Raw genomic sequence first — 16,921 nt, 5'->3', positions numbered from 1 at the left:
AAACCCCTCTAAAACCAGCCTGGTCAACCAACTAAAACCGGTCAGGCGCTAAAACAATACATTTTCTAATCTGAGATGAAGATCAGCTAGAAAACCAGTTGTTCAGGTTGTCTCGATCATGCATCCTGAGCCCCCCTCTTATTGCCCTGGACTTAACCCTCTCCACCAGAGCAGCTCCACACTGAATGTCTAAGTTTTCAATATGGTGTATCTTGTGGCTTTCTATAATTATGTTTGGTGTCATTTTAAATGTCTCTGTGTAATTGGTAAAGTGATCCTAATTTCAATGTAATACTTTACAATCTCCCTTATATCAGTTAATTTGGGTTTTGACTTCGATAAGATCTTTGCACAGATGCTCCACTCCAGGGAAAATGGTCTTCGCATCAACTCATGACCAGGCTTTTATTGTCCTGAATTTATGATGATTTGAGCATTTAGGCAAAGGGTGGAGAAGTGTCTGTGGGATAAAAATCAAACTTTCTTTAAGTAAGAGCAAGAATGGGGCGGCCTATTATTACTTAAAGGAAATTAGCTTATCTGCTAAGAATGAGAACTGGCGAGGATGTGTCCGTGAGCAGATGAACTGGCCAGCATACTGACTTTAAGAGACTTTGAGTAAACAATGAACCATTAACTAATAATAGGGATTTAAATTAGACCTAATTACAACCAATACGGTAATCAGCTTGAATTAGATGAATCTAAATTTAAATTATTATAAATTGGAGTCAGATTAAAATTCAAAGTTGGAAACAAATTTAAAAAAAAATTTAACAAAAATATTTTTCACATGTGCTGAAAAGGCGTACACACATTTAACCTTCACCCATGCTGTTAGTTCCGTCATAGGACTACTAGATGGACCCTAAAGCTGCACACTTGAGTTGTCTCTCCATAGACTTCCATTCATACGCAAGCGAATGTGTCAGACGGGAAACGCAGGGTCATGCGTTAAGTTTTGCAGGTCACTGCGGTGCAAAGTTCAAGCTTGGTGAACTCTGACCTGCGCAATTGCATCACTTGAGACCAATCGAGGATCAAAACATGACCTCTCTGGACAGAAATTTAAACCATGGAGCAATCGCTCGCTTTTTTAATGTCTAAATTCTGTCGCTGTACGACAGAATTTCGCACACACAAACTCTAGTGTGATCGCAGCTTTACAGTAGAATAAATAGGCAAGTCCAACAAGACACAGCGGAACAAGATTCACACAAATAAACCCCAAACAGAAACACTGGGGAAAATAGCGACATCATGTGGGGGAAAAGAGAAACAAACAATAGCTCAGAACATGACTAGCTCCAGATCTGGCTTCAGTACCGACTAATCTAATGTGTATTTATATCTACACGAGGGATCTCACGTAAATACTCATCTACACAAGGGAAGCACTTTAGTGTGGGTGCTGAACACAATGGCATGTGAGGAATTAATGGTCTACTCCATTGAGCAGTCTGAGACAGATCAATCATTCTTGGCTAGAAACAGCAACAGCTGTGGGAAAAGGGGAAAGTCTTCGTTAAAAGGTTTGGAAAACCTGAGGGATGAGTTTGTTAAAGCTAAAAGAGGCTTTTTTGCTTTTATTCTTGCCATAATAAAAATATATTAGTAGAGCAACCAAACGTATCCCTCAGGTTTTTACAAACTTTTTAACAAAAACGTTCCTCTTTCCACAGCTGTTGCAATTTCTAGCTGAGAATTATGTATCATCTGGTTATCTCTATGATCACAGATATACAGTCATAGCTGTTTGAGACAAAATCTCTTCAAAATGATTCATATTTAACTCAAATGAAACGCAGCGCCACGCTCACTGTTCACTTGACTTTAAAAAAAAATGCGCTCCGCCAGCCGAAATCATGTCGCGCGCACCCAAAGTGAACCTCCACAAACACAGCAATGACGTCACATTCGCCACGCGCACTCAAGTGAACTAGCAGATGCATCCAATATAAACCAGGCTTAACTGACCAGCAAAATAATACACTCTCTCTGAACATGTTGTGTCATAGAAATACAAAAATCAAATATTGCTGGATTCACTATTTATTCACAGATAGAAATAAGCAAAAAACGTATTATAATCCAAGAATATTTAGGGGTCCCTACAGATGGATCTAGAAAGCCTAGTAAGAACTGGTTTGCTAACGTAGTTGTGTCTGACTGTGGTTCGAACTAAACTTTGCATGACACCAGCCAATTTCAGGCATCCGTGCAGTAAGGATCGGGTTGTGATTTTCTAAGGATTTCTTAGGAAAGTGTGGTATGTGTACCGCTAGTGGCACACAGGCTTCTTTTAGTAGTACATAAATGAATCACAGAATTGAATCACACTGGTGTGATCACCGGCTAAACACTATCTGCTTTCCTGCAGTAACTTGCGTTGAGTCAGAGAAAGACACAGGCAGTGCTAGTCATAAAACAAATACAATTTATCAGTATTCAAACAAATAACATTTGAGAAATGCACATAGGTAATAGCAAAATACTTAAAAAATACACATGTAGATGTAAAATGCACAGTGATATCTATGTTGATGACTATAATAATCATTTTACACATAATCTGATGATGTGCTTTATTCAGATCAGATACACAATGGAAACTAGAACAGTTATAGCATTAAAGCAGCAGATCCACCGCTCTGCCCAGTTTTTTCATGTTGATTCACATTTATTTGCCTTCAGTGTACGCTGGGGGAGCTTCTGCAGGAGGATGTTGAAAGCATGGTTCTGGGACTTCTTGAGGACATTGAATGTACTGTTGGGGCATTTCTGCAGGAGGGTGTTGAATTAAAGGGTTGCTGCTCACAGGAATCTGCAAGATAAAGTGTACATGGTCAGCTTAAGTTATTGGTCAGTGTTCAACAATTATTGGCCCATTACCCAGTTCCTCACACGTTTACAGCACACATTAAAGGTTTTGTGGATTTTTACTTAACAAATCATTCATTCACAAACTGTTGTAATGTGGTTTGTGTGTGAATACAGAACAGAGATAGGATGAATTAAACAAAACAAAAGAAGAACATGTCATTGGTTTCTGTCTGGTCTGCATCAAATCCAGATTTCAATTCTGTCATAGGTCACCTAATCGGCTCCTACATCATTAACTATACGGTTGCTGTCGCCTCAGTAGCCAATTGTCTTCATAATCTTTAATCAAAATGGTGAAATTATTAAATAAGTCATCATATTTAAATAAAAGTCTGCAGAAACGTCTGGTTCACATGGACTTTAAGGGTTTGAACATGTAAGAGTGAAGAATTACAGACAGATATTGGGTTTGTTGGTTCTTGTGAAAACTCAGAACCTCATGCCTTAAAAGTAGCTTTATCCTTTATGCCTAAATTTATCTGATGTATTTCTCACCTGAGGATAATAGCAGCAGGTGACTTTACAGGCAAACGCAGACAGGCAGATGGAGATGGAGAACTCAAGGAAGGCGAACAACAGCAACACACAACTGATTCCTGAGAAGAGAGACTGAGAGAACATTCAACATGAGCATACAGGACAACAACAAAGAGAAGTCAAGAATGTCAAGAAGGTATACTGATGAAACTAAGTGATGTTTAAAGGTGCCATAGAATAATGATCTGGACATACCTAGACTTACATTTTCAGTACATGCAAATGGCACACCTTCAACCTCAAACCCCCTTGATTCCTCATTGTCATGTAAATCATGCGAGTGTAAAACTAAAACACTGACTCTAGAATCCACTTGGATGCACACTCCATTTCCACAACACTTCCTAGAGAGATTACAATAATTACAACCCCTCTGCCTTTTTTTACACAGCTTATTATGTTCTATAATGTGGGACTCTTATTTTGAAAAAGAGAAAGGCATTATAAAGCTCTCGCATTCTTTTTGGCTCGAAACCTCCGGTCTTATTTACTTCCCTTCAATTTTAGACATTAAAAACAGCTCGTTCGGCTGCTTAATGTAGCAAACTAACATTTTCTTATTATATTAATCTGCTTTGTCTGTATCGTCACGCTAACACTTGTTTGTGGAGCAGGTAGTTTGGCAGTTTTCTGCTGTTTATTATTCCTAGTTATATCTGCCATAGGCAACTGAATCAGAAGTTCTTAATCGCAAAAAAACGAGCGCACTTCCACACTGAAGAATAAGGTCAGCTAAAGCAGACTTTTCCATTCAAGGGCCAATTACTTTGATTGTAAATGGACCTATACAATTATTTATGGAGAAGTTGTGCATTTTTTTGTAAATCAGTGCATTCTAGGGCACCTTTAATTTTAATATGTGTATCCAGTGTAAATGAACAGTAAAATATTGTCTAGTTCTGGACAGCATTGGACAGATGAGTGCAGATTACGCTTGATTTTCACAAGTGCACCGGACACACAGTGATCTTACTGTAATTATAAAATAAAACATGAATACAAAAATGATATCAATATAAGAGGTGATGACTTACCCTATAATTATAACAATAAGAGTCTCTGCAAGAATGGTAGATGGATCCAAAAGCCAAATTTACTGAAAGCACAATAATAGCAATGCCCGCAGCTATAGCACTGAAAATGTTCATCCCGAGGGAAGCTCTCACCTACAGTAGACACACAGAAATAGAAAGGTTTTGTATCATGTTGTGTTAACACACTGTGGTTAAGCAGATGATAGATTATATGGAAAGTGATTTAAATAAATTGACAAATGAATACAATACAGGATCCAAGCACCAAAGACTCGTGTGTATGAGTAAGTAACTACATGGAAAGTCTCTCTGTAGAAAGTCTTATCACTGAACATTTGCTTGTAAATGTGATGAGTTATGATCAACACTGTTTCAGCTCCCGCATCAGGTTATAATACACCACAACTCCACACAGGAGATTAGTGTTGGACAGCACTCTTATCACAATGTTTTCTCATTTAGTCCAGGATATGCTTTATTTTCCGTCTTAGTTAAATGCTGTTATTGAAGCAGTGGTGTGTGTGTTTAGGTGTGACCACTGCGGGGCGCTGTTGTTGTAGATATATACAGTTGCGGTATTTTCACCTGATGTGATGCAGAGGTCAGAAAGTGAAAGTAAAAAGCTTCTTTGCGTTCAGAGAGAAAAGAGTCAGAGTCTTCATATAAAACCAACAATTTGAAACCAAATTTTACAAGCACCCAGTGTTTAGACCCATGAAAAGAACAAGTGTTATGTACATACCAAACACAAAGCAGATGGTGAATTAATTTTGTTTTCAGCAGCAATGGAGAGCGAGCCTGCAGTAATGTACTGAGAACAGAGAGAAGAGCAAAACTTAAAGCTTATGTTGGAAAAATAAATTATATATATATATACACACACATGCTACTCAACTAAAATGAGCATTTTACTGCCACATTGTCACACTGGTAGACAGGGATGTTTCTCTTTCCACAGTTTTATCAAAGTCACTAATTAAAGTGGGGAATCAAAGGGATGACATTAAAGCTGTAGCGATCTTCTTTAACAGCACAGTCAATGTAAACATCTGATGTTATCGATCTCACTGATAGTTCGCTTAAAGGAACATCAGCTGCTTGTGACAATAGGAACTACTAATATCTGTGTTGTGGGAGAGGGAACCTGTTTGAGTGTTGCACTGTCAATGTTGTGCGTGACAGAGAAGTTTTTTGGATTAAACTGAGTTAGACAGTTATCCTGGTCTCAGTGAGTCTCTTTACTGGCGAAGAAAGTAATCTTTAAACATGGTGGCAGCGGTGAGATGATCTAGACCAGTGGTTCTCAAAGTGGGGGTCGGGACCCCCCCGAGGGGTCATGGGGCAATGAAGGGGGGGTCGCCTGGTGATTTCCAAAAATCTATTTATTTTTATTAAACCATAAGAATTATCATATTTTATCCATAACTATACTGAAAATAAAAACAGTCGTTTATAGTTACTATATACTATATAGTTGCTATAGTAGCTTATAGTTACTAGTTCTATTGGATTGCGACCCCTGGGGTAATTACATTATATTAAAGGCAGCAATAGCGTCAGATGCATTTTGATTTTATAACATCAGGTTATACTTTCTGGCACATTTAAAGCACTGACACAAATTTAATTGGTGTGTGTGCGCTGTTGCATGCAAGGTTTCTGTATTTATAACCACCTTAGAGGATATTGGGGGTCGCGAGTCACTGGCATTGTTATTTTGGGGGTCGCTGGCTGAAAAGTTTGATCTAGACATCTGGAGATTAAGAGTCTAGATAAATAACGTTATAGAGATTTTTTTTTTTCTAATAGCGAGTATGGACGGACTAAAACCTCCACCGCCATTCTGCATGGATGCCGACAATCTTGCAAAATCCTGGAAATCTTGGAAAGACCAGTTTCAACTCTACATGGAACTCACTATGTCGGACGTAGAGGAAAAAAACAAAGTCAAGCTGCTGCACTATTTAATCGGCGTGAGTGGCCGGGAACTGCTGGAAACTTGAATGATTGACGTTGCAACGGATGCAAGAACGGTGACAAACATCATTGCAAGGTTAGACGAACACTACAATCCTAGTCTAAATGAGACAGTAGAACGCTCACATAACATACATAACATAACTGTGGTAGTGGAGTGAGGCTGGTGCCATGGGTCTTTAACAAGTGTGACGTCCAGTGGAGGAGTTCGAGATGGACACTTCTGTGTTCACTTTTTTGTGCATGTACCTCTGGTGTAAACTCAAAGCACCCATAAAGAAACTCAACACAGAGGAACCCCGCTGCCTGCTAGTGTTTCGGAAGTTTTGTCATTACACAAACACAAACAGAATGCAGAAGTATAAATGCTCAGCTATGGGGATCACCTCAGAAGTATTAACCAGGCTTTAAGCATTAGAAGCACAGGCAAGACGTCAGGCTAGAGGCTATCATCCAGTGACAATTATTTCAAACTTCCGCTCCTGATTCCTTGCTTTTCTAGAGACAGGAGTGCCTTAAAACAAGTGCCTATCTGCTAACATGCTCATGCAGGGCCTATGCTGGGATTTTTGCGAGCACAGGGGGCTAAAGCCAGTCCACACCAAACCTAAACAGGCTCAGTGTGAGCTGGCCTAGGTATGACTCACAGCTGTGGGCTCACTATGGGCTCGGTGTGAGTAGCCCACATTAGCGAACAGCCCACATTAATGCTATGAAGGCCACGCTTGGGCTTGTCCATTCAGGCCCAGAGCAGGCTGCCAGCTCAAGGCCTTTGAGAGTTTGTTCAACAGCAAACTGTTGGCCCTCACTGGCCCTGGATAGGGATGCCCCACTATAACCTGAGAACTCCCTCATCCTCCATAGACCGTGACGATCCAGAGATTTTTAAAGTACACAAAAGGAACAAAAACATCATCAAATGTCACTTCAGGAGTTCAACTGTAATCAGATGAAGCTCCAGGAACACTTTTGTGTGCCAAAATAAAATAAAAGCATCTTTGTTCACCAATGTCTTCCATATCAGATCAGGGATTTGTGTGTTCAGTGCTGCCTCTAGTGGCAATACGTGATACTTAATAAACATGTGCACAAAGCATTTACATGTTCTTTTAGTGTCTGTAAATGTGACAGTAAGATGTATTCTGGTTGATTACCCACTGTAGCTTGTGTTATCTAGGACAACATGTTAAACTGCATGATTGTTTCTTACTATCAGAGATCCCCAGTAAGAAGCACCAGTGAAGAGGAAGACATAATATCCATAACTTGTACACACGATTCCCAACAGGAAAGTCAACACACCGATCATTATCTGGACAGTCTGTGAGGAATAAGAGAGAACAGTGTAAGAATGATGAGAGTATTTCATGAAGTAAAGCAGAATAACATGCTGTGTGTTAATGTGTGTTATCTTGGTTTAAGGGAGATTTCTCACCCCGAGGGCTTTTGGTTGGCCTTTAAGAAAGGCCTGAATTCCTTGAAGAGGTGAAACTCCTGCTACATGCTGTATGCGCACAGGCACAGAAGAACTGGTCCCAGTTGCTGTTTGTGTCAGTGGCTGAAGCTGGATGACAATCGTTGAAGGATTCATGGTTCTGACAGTCGCCATTTCAGTTTCAGAGTATCAAATGAACCTGTACAAAATCATAATAAAGCAAAAGACTATACCATTATCAGTAAAATATAGATAAATATTATAACTACATTTGTATAAATATTATCTGAACTATGATATACATCACATTGACAATCAGACAAGGTATCACACTGACATTTATGGTACAAATTAAACTGAAAAATTTGACGCTTCAAATGAAGGTTGTAGCAATTACATTGTTAAGCCAATAGGTGGCGACAACAAACATAAAACTTGTCACTTGTTATGGAGAGTAGTTTGGAAAGCCTGTCTTTACTCATTGTGGTCAAACGACTCGATTAAACAAATCATTACATTACATGTCGTCATTTAGCAGACGTTTTTGTCCAAAGTGACCTACAATTAAGGAGGCATTCAGCAATTCAGCAGGAAGAGGCAATACTCACAAGAAGTGCTAATGAAAGTGAAACTGAAACTAAAACAGTTTCAGCTAGGCTACTCGTTCAGTTTTGGCCATATGGTCAGTGATAAGACATTATCCAACAGTGTAAATATAGTGGTGGGATTTGTCTCGAATGCAATTCACTTCACCTGAAATGTTATCGGTCTGCTTGTTTATTTAGTAGATAACTGACCAATAAAATATACATTACCAATAAGATACAAATGACAAGAAGTTAGAGGATATTAGCAAGAACAATATAGAAAGTGGTCAAAAATGATGTCTGAGCCACTCGCTTTACTCCGGTGTACCGCCGTCTCCTCTACCTCACCTTCATATGTCTACAATCGACCAAAACAAAAACAACATATAATTCAACTAAATTAAAATACAATTTTAAATACATTTTCATTGGCCATTTAAGTTCCTATGGAACGTGACAGTTCCTAGAGAAACAGAATATTAACTGAGAAAAAGTGGGCGTGGCTTGTGTTTTTTTTTTACAGTGAGCTGATTGGATGCAGTAAAGTAGGCATTTCATTCAAAAAGACATCATGCAACCCCACAGATAGGTACAACAAATCCAATGCATTTAGAAGCACTTACTAACGCACTTGCTTATTGAATTCAAAAACCTCACATGCAAAATCTAGAACACTGTCTAACCCTTGATAGATCCTTAGTTCAGTCCTCTTCTTTAGTCAAAAATTTGGGGGTGATTTTTTTGATAGCAACCTGTCGTTTGAAGGCCAGATTTTAAGCATCTGTAAAACTGCATTTTTTCATCTTAAAAATGTTGCCAAACTTCAACACATGCTATCAGATTCTGATGCGGAAAAGCTTATTTATGTTTTCATGACCTCTAGATTAGACTACTGTAATGCATTACTAGGCAGTTGCCCTGTTGGCCTAATTAACAAACTTATCAAGTTCAAAATGCAGCTGCTAGAGTGCTCTCTAGAACACACAAATATGATCATATTACTCCAGTTCTTTCATCATTGCATTGGCTCCCAATTAAATATTGTATAATTTTTTTTTATTATTGACTACCTATAAAGCCCTGAACTGCTTAGCTCCCCAGTATTTGAGGGAGCTCCTGGTGTATAATAGCCCCTCACGTCCTTTAAGTTCTATTAATTCTGGACAATTGATTATTCCCAGAATATCAGCATAAACTGTAGGCGGTAGATCTTTCTCATATCTGGCACCTAAACTCTGGAACAGCCTTCCTAGCACAGTTCGGGAAGCAGACACACTCTGTCAGTGTAAATCTAGATTAAAAACACATCTCTCTGCATTAGCGTGCACATAAAACACACATGCTGTTGAAATCCAAAACCTCTAAAGGATTGTTAGTGTGCATTATTTAGGGCAACCCGGAGCCAGGAACACTTCCTAAAAGACATTATAGTTTGATCGGCATCTGCACTTATGTTAGTCTGTTTTTCTCATTCCCAAGGTTTCCATAATCCTAGACCAGGCTGTATCCTGAGCAGATGCCGTGGTGGTCATGGAGGAGTGGAGAAGATTGACCAGATGAGCAATGGTCGTGCACAACTGAGCCTGTATTCTCTCGAGTTTCTTTCCCTTCACTTTCGTCAATTGGTGAAGTTTGCTTGGTTCGGGACTTGTGGAGCTACGCATCAATGGATTTGCTTATTAGTATCTGGATCCAGCCGGAAATCAAAACAGTGACCTTGCTGTGAGGTGACAGTACTAACCACTGAGCCACCCCAAAGCACAAACCAGTACAGAATAATGACGTGTGTCGATCACAGATGATGTAAAAGTCAAATGAATTCCTGCATACCCGTTCACACTGCGGTCCGATTGCAGAACACCAGATTTAACACCACGTATGAAAGTGGCACAAATCAGCATTGAAAAGGTCAGATGCCATGCGGCCAAATGACCAAAACAGATCTGACTCACATGTGGACAAAATCATCAGATTCAGACCACATTGACCTGCAGTGTGAACGCAGCCTAAAAGTCACGTTGTTAAACTGTAGAGTTGAATTTTCAACATCAAAAGTGGTCAGAGCAGAGATCAACATCCCATAATGCAATTCACCACCAGAAATCAACAAAAACACACAAAATACAGAAACTTTTTTAATGAACAGAGGTGTAATGATCACGAGTGTTTAATCAATGGAAAAATCACAGCTCAAGTTTAAAATGATCAACATCACCTACATTTTAAAAGCCATTCAAGGTCCACTTGTTACCAAGTAAAGGAAACACATCCATTATTATTACTTTAGAAAACACAGATATAATAAGTATATTTTAGTATGTAACGTACTGTCTTACCTGAAGCAGAATCCCGTCTTCAACTGTGCTTTGACTTTCTCTTCTGCTGTAACTTTACACCAGCGCAGTGTTTCCCAGAAAGAAACAGGAAGCAGGAGGAGTTTTCTGCAGAATGGCCGCAGGTAAAGAGCCTCTCCCTCAAGCTCTCGGTTCGTTTTTTTCCATCTATATATTTGCTCTTTATTGGGCTTCTAACGTTACGTGCTCGATATGAGCCTTGGATAGCATTGTATAATTGATAGGACTTATCTGTGAGGACCCAGAGCTCTGTATATTGAATTATGCCTTTGGATATAATAAATTACTAATACTTTCACATCGGAGAAAATCTTCTCTCAACTTTTTATTAAATAAACATGAAATTCCAACTGTATATATATATATATTTATTAGTTATACCTTACTAGTACCATGTTAAACCCCCATTTGCTTTCAGACCTGTCATAATCCTTTGTGGCATATGTAACCTCTTTTGCCTTTTAGCTGTGGACTCCAGATAAAAAGAACCTGAAAATAGGGCTGAGTTCAAAACACTACTCTTTATACAGTATACACACACTACTACATCTTCACCAGTCTGTTAGAAGACCTAGGTTGCGTCTGAAACCGGCTACTACTCAGTAGGTACTGCATTTGAATTTAAACGTACTACTCTGCCGTTATAAAAGTATGTTCTATACAGTATGAATGTGAAAAGTCTGAATGGAACGCACTACATCTGGCATTTTGTCAGGGTCACGTGACCTACCTGCGTCACTTGCGTTGCTTCAGTCCAATTCATGAATTCACTCGCGGGGCAGCATGGGATAGTGCAGCATGAATGGGATGCGCACTTCAGATTCTCGCAGGAAGTAGTAGGTCATCCGGTTACTTCTCGCAAACTGATTTTCAAATTCTATGAATTCAGACAAACTACTCAGCTCGCTGGTCTTAGCGTACTGTATAATATGGAAGAATGCGGTTTCGGACGTAGCTCTACTGTACACCTGTTCATCATCTACAGGCATGGTAATGGTACATCATTGTATATTTTCCAAAATACACTTGCCTTGCGTTGCCCTTTGCAGCTATACACTACAGATGGCTGACAGTTAATGTTAGTTGATCAAGAGTATTCATCATTATTACAGACTACAGTGAGTTTAATACTAGCAGACATTACATTATCAAATGGGAAATGTGGATGGTAATATAAGAGTTATACAGTCTCAGTTAACTGATTAACATAAAGACCTGTTGCTCACTCTTGTCACTGAAGGGAGTCCATGCCCAGTCCAATCACGTGAAAACATAATGGACGTGGCCAACCTATGACCTCAATCAAGATTGACCAACAGAATAAGGTGTGGTATATGTACTGCTGGTGGTACACAGGCTTCTTCTAGTGGTATGCAGAGGAATCATAGAAATAAAAGAATGTTAAAAACACATTTAACCCTTTGGCTCCTACAATCACACCAGTGTGATCACGTTTAGTTGCATCACGAACAGCAGCTTAACCCAAATCTGCTTGCCTGCAGTTACTCGTGTTGAGCCAGAGAAAGACACAGGCAAAGCTAGTCATAAATCAAATTTATCAGTATTTACAAATAAATAACATATTTATATATTTTTTCTAAATACACATAGGTAATAGCAAAACTTTATGCACACCAGATACGCAATATAACTAGAATCTTTAAAGCAGCAGAACTGCCACTCAGCCCAGTTTTTTCATGTTGATTCAAATTTATTTGCCTTCACTGTACACAAGGTTACAACAAGTTACTGGTTGCTTATTCAACAAGCATTGTCATATTACCAGGGCTTGATTTGTGGTGGAACACTCCAGATCCGACATCTGTTTACTTTCACTTTCTTCTGCGACTCCCCAACTCTCTTCACTTACATTCGTGACAACCAATCCCCGCCCTGGCTCTTAACCTACATCCGTGACACCCCTATCTGCTATCCAGCACCCTGCTACCACAACCGACTTAAGTGCTTGACACCTATACATCCTCAGGTAGCATGCCAGATGCGTTACTCCGATCTGTTCCGGGACTGCTCGATTCACAAATTAAGCACTGCATATTACCCAGTTCTTCCCACATTTACAGTGCACATTAAAGGTTTTATGGAATTTTACTTGGTTCATTCACAAATTGTTTTTGATTATAGATGTGCTAAAACTGTTGTAATGTGTTTATTTACATGATTGTTATCATACTAAATCTCTCTGAGAGTTATCACGACAGAAAATAGGTAAAGTTGCTGTTTCCTTTATGCCTATTTGATGGGTTGAGCTGATTTATTTCTCAACAGAGAATAATATGAGCAGGTGACTTTACAGGCAAATGCAGATAGGGAGAGGGAGATGAAGAACTCAAAGATGGCGAACACCAGCAACACACCACTGATTCCTGAGAAAAACGTCTGAGGGAACATTCAACATGAGCATAATTTTATCAATGTTTTAGTCAGATAAAACGAAGATAAATATTACTATTAGTGATGGGAAGTTCGGATCATTTTACTGACTCGGATCTTTGAGTCTCGTTCATCGAGATGAACAAATCTTTTTTCGAGTCATTTTGTTCATTTGGTCCAATTTGCCAAAATATTATTAAAATGTTACGAATTGCTTCCAAACACACTTAGCTAGCCTACAACTAGCCCAAAAGGTTGATCACGGGACAAATAAGTCATAAATGGAATACTATAAGAAGGAGAACATAATAATTCAGTGTTTACCTGCTGTTTTGTCTATGATGGCATTTTGCTCAGCTCACCTCTTCATGTCTTCAAATGCCAGGGGTTCGTTCACGTTACACTGACAGTCACATATAATCTTAACAAATGTACACAGTCTGAGCCGATAGGAGCCATGATAATTAGTTCACCTTTGAAGTCTTCTGGTTCTTGAATTGTTCGTTCATTACTTGACAGAATGACTTAAACCCGAGGAGTCGAGAGACGAACGAATTAATTATTGCATATGATTGGCCCGTGAGGAACGAGTGACTCAGACTGATAAAGGACTCGAGTGATAAACGGATCAATTCTTTTTCCGGTTCTAAACGCGTATGAATGGCTTCTGCATTTCCGCGATGAACGACTTGAAATGTGATGAAGACTTGAAATGAACGATACCACCTGCACAAATGTGCGCACGCACGGATGAACGAATCACTCTTTAAGAGGACTTGTAGTTCCAGAGTCATACTAAAGATTCGTTCAAAATGAACGAATCGTTCATGAACGACCCATTACTAATTACTATTCTAAACCACCTCATACTAAAATCGGAGTCAGATATGAATTAAGTTTAAAGTATATCGACATTGTGCGTTAAAAAAAGCCGAACATGCAGTGAACCTTCATCCACCACTAGACACTGTCATTGGACTAACTGGCTGGACCTTACAATCCAAACTCAGTTCTGGAAGGCCAGTGTTCTGCATATTTTAGCTCCAACTTGCCTCAACACACCTGCACGTTTGTTTCTAGAATGCCTATTGAAACTATGATTAGCAAACAAATCATAGTTTGCTCACCTCTGTATTAAGGGTTGGGATTTTCTTTCAGGTTTTTAGGATGTACAGGATTTATTTCTCAAAGTGTGGTATATGTACTGCTAGTGGTACACAGGCTTCTTCTAGTGGTATGCAGAGGACTCATAGAAAAAAAATGTTAAAAACACATTTAACCCTTTGACTCCTACAATCACACCGGTGTGATCACCGGCTAAACACAATCTGCTTTCCTGCAGTTACTCGTGTTGAGTCAGAGAAAGACACAGGCAGTGCTAGTCATAAAACAAATCCAATTTATCAGTATACAAACAAATAACATTTGAGAAATACACATAGGTAAATGTAAAATGCACAGCGGTATCTATGTTGATGACTATAATAACCATTTGACACAATCTGATGATGTGCTTTATTCAGATCAGATACACAAGGAAACTAGAACAGTCACAGCATCAAAGCAGCAGATCCACCGCTCTGCCCCGTTTTTCATGTTGATTCACATTTATTTGCCTTCAGTGTACGCTGGGGGAGTTTCTGCAGGAGGATGTTGAAAGCATGGTTCAGGGACTTCTTGAGGACATTGACTGTACTGTTGGGGCGTTTCTGCAGGAGGGCGTTGAATTAAAGGGTTGCTGCTCACATGAATCTGCAGGATAAAATGAACATGGTCAGCTTAAGTTATTGGTCAGTGTTTAACAATTATTGCTCCATTACCTAGTTCCTCACACGTTTACAGCACACATTAAAGGTTTTGTGGATTTTTACATCACAAATTGTTGTAATGTGGTTTGTAGAACAGAGATTGGATGAATTAAACAAAACAAAAAAAAACATGTAATTGGTTTCTGTCTGGTCTGCATCAAATCCAGATTTCAATTCTGTCATCATCACAGGCTGATTGATCATTAACTACTCCGACATCATTAACTACATGGTGAAAGAGATCGGTTGCTGTCGCCTCAACAGACAATTGTCTTCGCATTATTTAATGACAAGGGTGAATTTAATAAATAAGTCATCATATTTAAATAAAAGTCTGCAGCAACTTCTGGTTCACATGGACTTTAAGGGTATGAACATTTAAGAGTGAAGAATTACAGACAGATATTGGGTTTGTTGGTTCTTGTGAAACCTCAGAAGCTCAAGCCTTAAAAGTAGCTTTATCCTTTATGCCTACATTTCTCTGATGGGTTCAGCTGATGTATTTCTCACCTTAGGCTTACAGCAGCAGGTGACTTTACAGGCAAACACAGATAGGCAGATGGAGATGAAGAACTCAAGGATGGCGAACGCCAGCAACACACCATTGATTCCTGAGAGGAGAGTCTGAGAGAACAGTCAACATGAGCATAAAGGACAACAACGACAACAAGAGAAGTCAAGAATCTGTAGTCCTTTAGTTATACTGATGAAACTAAGTGATGTTTAATTTTAAACTAATTTCGAGAGGAGCATGGGCTCATGTTTGACCCAGCTGGTTCACATTAGCTAATCATGATCCTCCAATCAAAGGATCCCAAGTCACTATATATATATATATATATATATATATATATATATATATATATATATATATATATATATATATATATATATCTCCTCATTTGCTTTCCACAACTATCTTTAGGTGCGTTCGACATGAAGCTCAGCTGCAGCCGGTGATAAACGAGATTAGCTGAGTGAGGCGGGGGCGGAGTTGAAAACGGAGCCGTCAAGACGGACAGCAGGACACTTCGGGACTCAAAGTTGCTGCAGTCATGATGACCGATCACATGGCGTCATCATATATATATATATATATATATATATATATATATATATATATATATATATATATATATATATTTGTTATTTTTATTTATAACAACAAAACATTTACAAATAAAACAGAATACAGTCTCTTCAAACTGTAGTTCCTTTTTAAACAATATGGGAGAATTATGAATAAAATATATAACAAATGCATGACAGAAATAAGAGGAAAAGAGAGGTTAATTTAAACATAAAAACGAACAGGTCTATTAAATACAAAGCAATAAGCACAAATTCTAGGAGTTAAACATCAATCTTTAGGGTAATACTTCTTGTTTGAATATGCTAAAAAGGGTTTACATATATGTACATTTAAAGATATAAAAATTTCCAATGTAAAAAGCAAAACAAGGTGTTTTGATGAGGTCTTAATAAATGAGATTATTTTGGATAATTAATGAATTCTCATAAAAGCATTTTAGTCCAAAAGGATTGTGTTGAAAATAACAAAAGGTAAAATAAGTGTAACATGAAATTAGCTCATTTTATGAATATTAATAATCAACAATAACGGTTTATTCTTAATTATTAATACTCCGGCTTAAGCTTCAGTCAGTTTGGTCAAACAAACATATGATTGTAGCTATATGATCATGCTCGCACGACCGAGCGGATTCCCAGATTATGAATATTAATTATCAACAATAACGAATTATTGTTAATCATTAATATTCCGGATCAATTTATTGTTAATTTGACCAAACGAACACAAGCAAAGCCGCCGCTCTTCCGAGCGGACACGGTAATCTATTCATTTAGAAAAAGGGAATTTAATTGCTACTTCTTGTGAAATAGATTAATCATT

General features: G+C 38.5%; 2 protein-coding genes across 6 annotated transcripts in view; both read right to left on the bottom strand.

The window, feature by feature from the left end:
• Window positions 1-2,417: 2,417 nt before the first annotated feature.
• On the bottom strand, window positions 2,418-10,834 carry ms4a17a.1 (membrane-spanning 4-domains, subfamily A, member 17A.1). Of its 2 annotated transcripts, none has more exons than NM_001017783.2 (7): window positions 10,782-10,834; window positions 7,867-8,065; window positions 7,642-7,752; window positions 5,197-5,265; window positions 4,455-4,586; window positions 3,379-3,492; window positions 2,418-2,824 (listed from the first exon to the last, which is right to left on the bottom strand). In NM_001017783.2, the coding sequence occupies exons 2-7, from the start codon at window positions 8,038-8,040 to the stop codon at window positions 2,681-2,683; spliced, it is 744 nt and encodes a 247-aa protein (NP_001017783.2). In that variant the 5' UTR covers window positions 8,041-8,065; window positions 10,782-10,834; the 3' UTR covers window positions 2,418-2,680. The 2 variants fall into 2 exon arrangements, with proteins under 2 accessions (NP_001017783.2, XP_005165003.1); XM_005164946.6 differs by having other exon boundaries at window positions 10,790-10,834.
• A 3,740-nt stretch (window positions 10,835-14,574) lies between these two features.
• ms4a17a.2 (membrane-spanning 4-domains, subfamily A, member 17a.2) overlaps window positions 14,575-16,921 on the bottom strand; it is a 28,836-nt gene continuing 26,489 nt past the window's right edge. For 3 of the 4 annotated variants that reach the window (XM_068219745.2, XM_073946719.1, XM_073946720.1), the window contains exons 6-7: window positions 15,517-15,630; window positions 14,580-14,950 (exon numbers count right to left, since the gene is read on the bottom strand). In XM_068219745.2, coding sequence (XP_068075846.1) covers window positions 14,807-14,950; window positions 15,517-15,630 — 258 coding nt within the window. In that variant the 3' untranslated portion in view covers window positions 14,580-14,806. Of the gene's footprint in view, window positions 14,951-15,516; window positions 15,631-16,921 lie in introns of all 4 variants that reach the window. The other variant, NM_001100061.2, reaches the window with a different exon arrangement.

Source organism: Danio rerio, chromosome 4, assembly GCF_049306965.1.
Source record: "Danio rerio strain Tuebingen ecotype United States chromosome 4, GRCz12tu, whole genome shotgun sequence".
NCBI classification, from domain to species: Eukaryota; Metazoa; Chordata; class Actinopteri; order Cypriniformes; family Danionidae; genus Danio; species Danio rerio.
This window is presented reverse-complemented; position numbering and strand designations above follow the sequence as displayed.

Excerpts from the sequence above, each read along its gene's own strand:
- ms4a17a.1 (NM_001017783.2), bottom strand. The coding sequence starts at position 8,040 with ATGGCGACTGTCAGAACCATGAATCCTTCAACGATTGTCATCCAGCTT. Across the intron at positions 4,587-5,196 it reads CACCATCTGCTTTGTGTTTG|GTGAGAGCTTCCCTCGGGAT; the intron begins GTATGTACATAA and ends TGTCTACTGTAG. Across the intron at positions 2,825-3,378 it reads CCTGCTGCTATTATCCTCAG|ATTCCTGTGAGCAGCAACCC; the intron begins GTGAGAAATACA and ends TTTATCTTGCAG.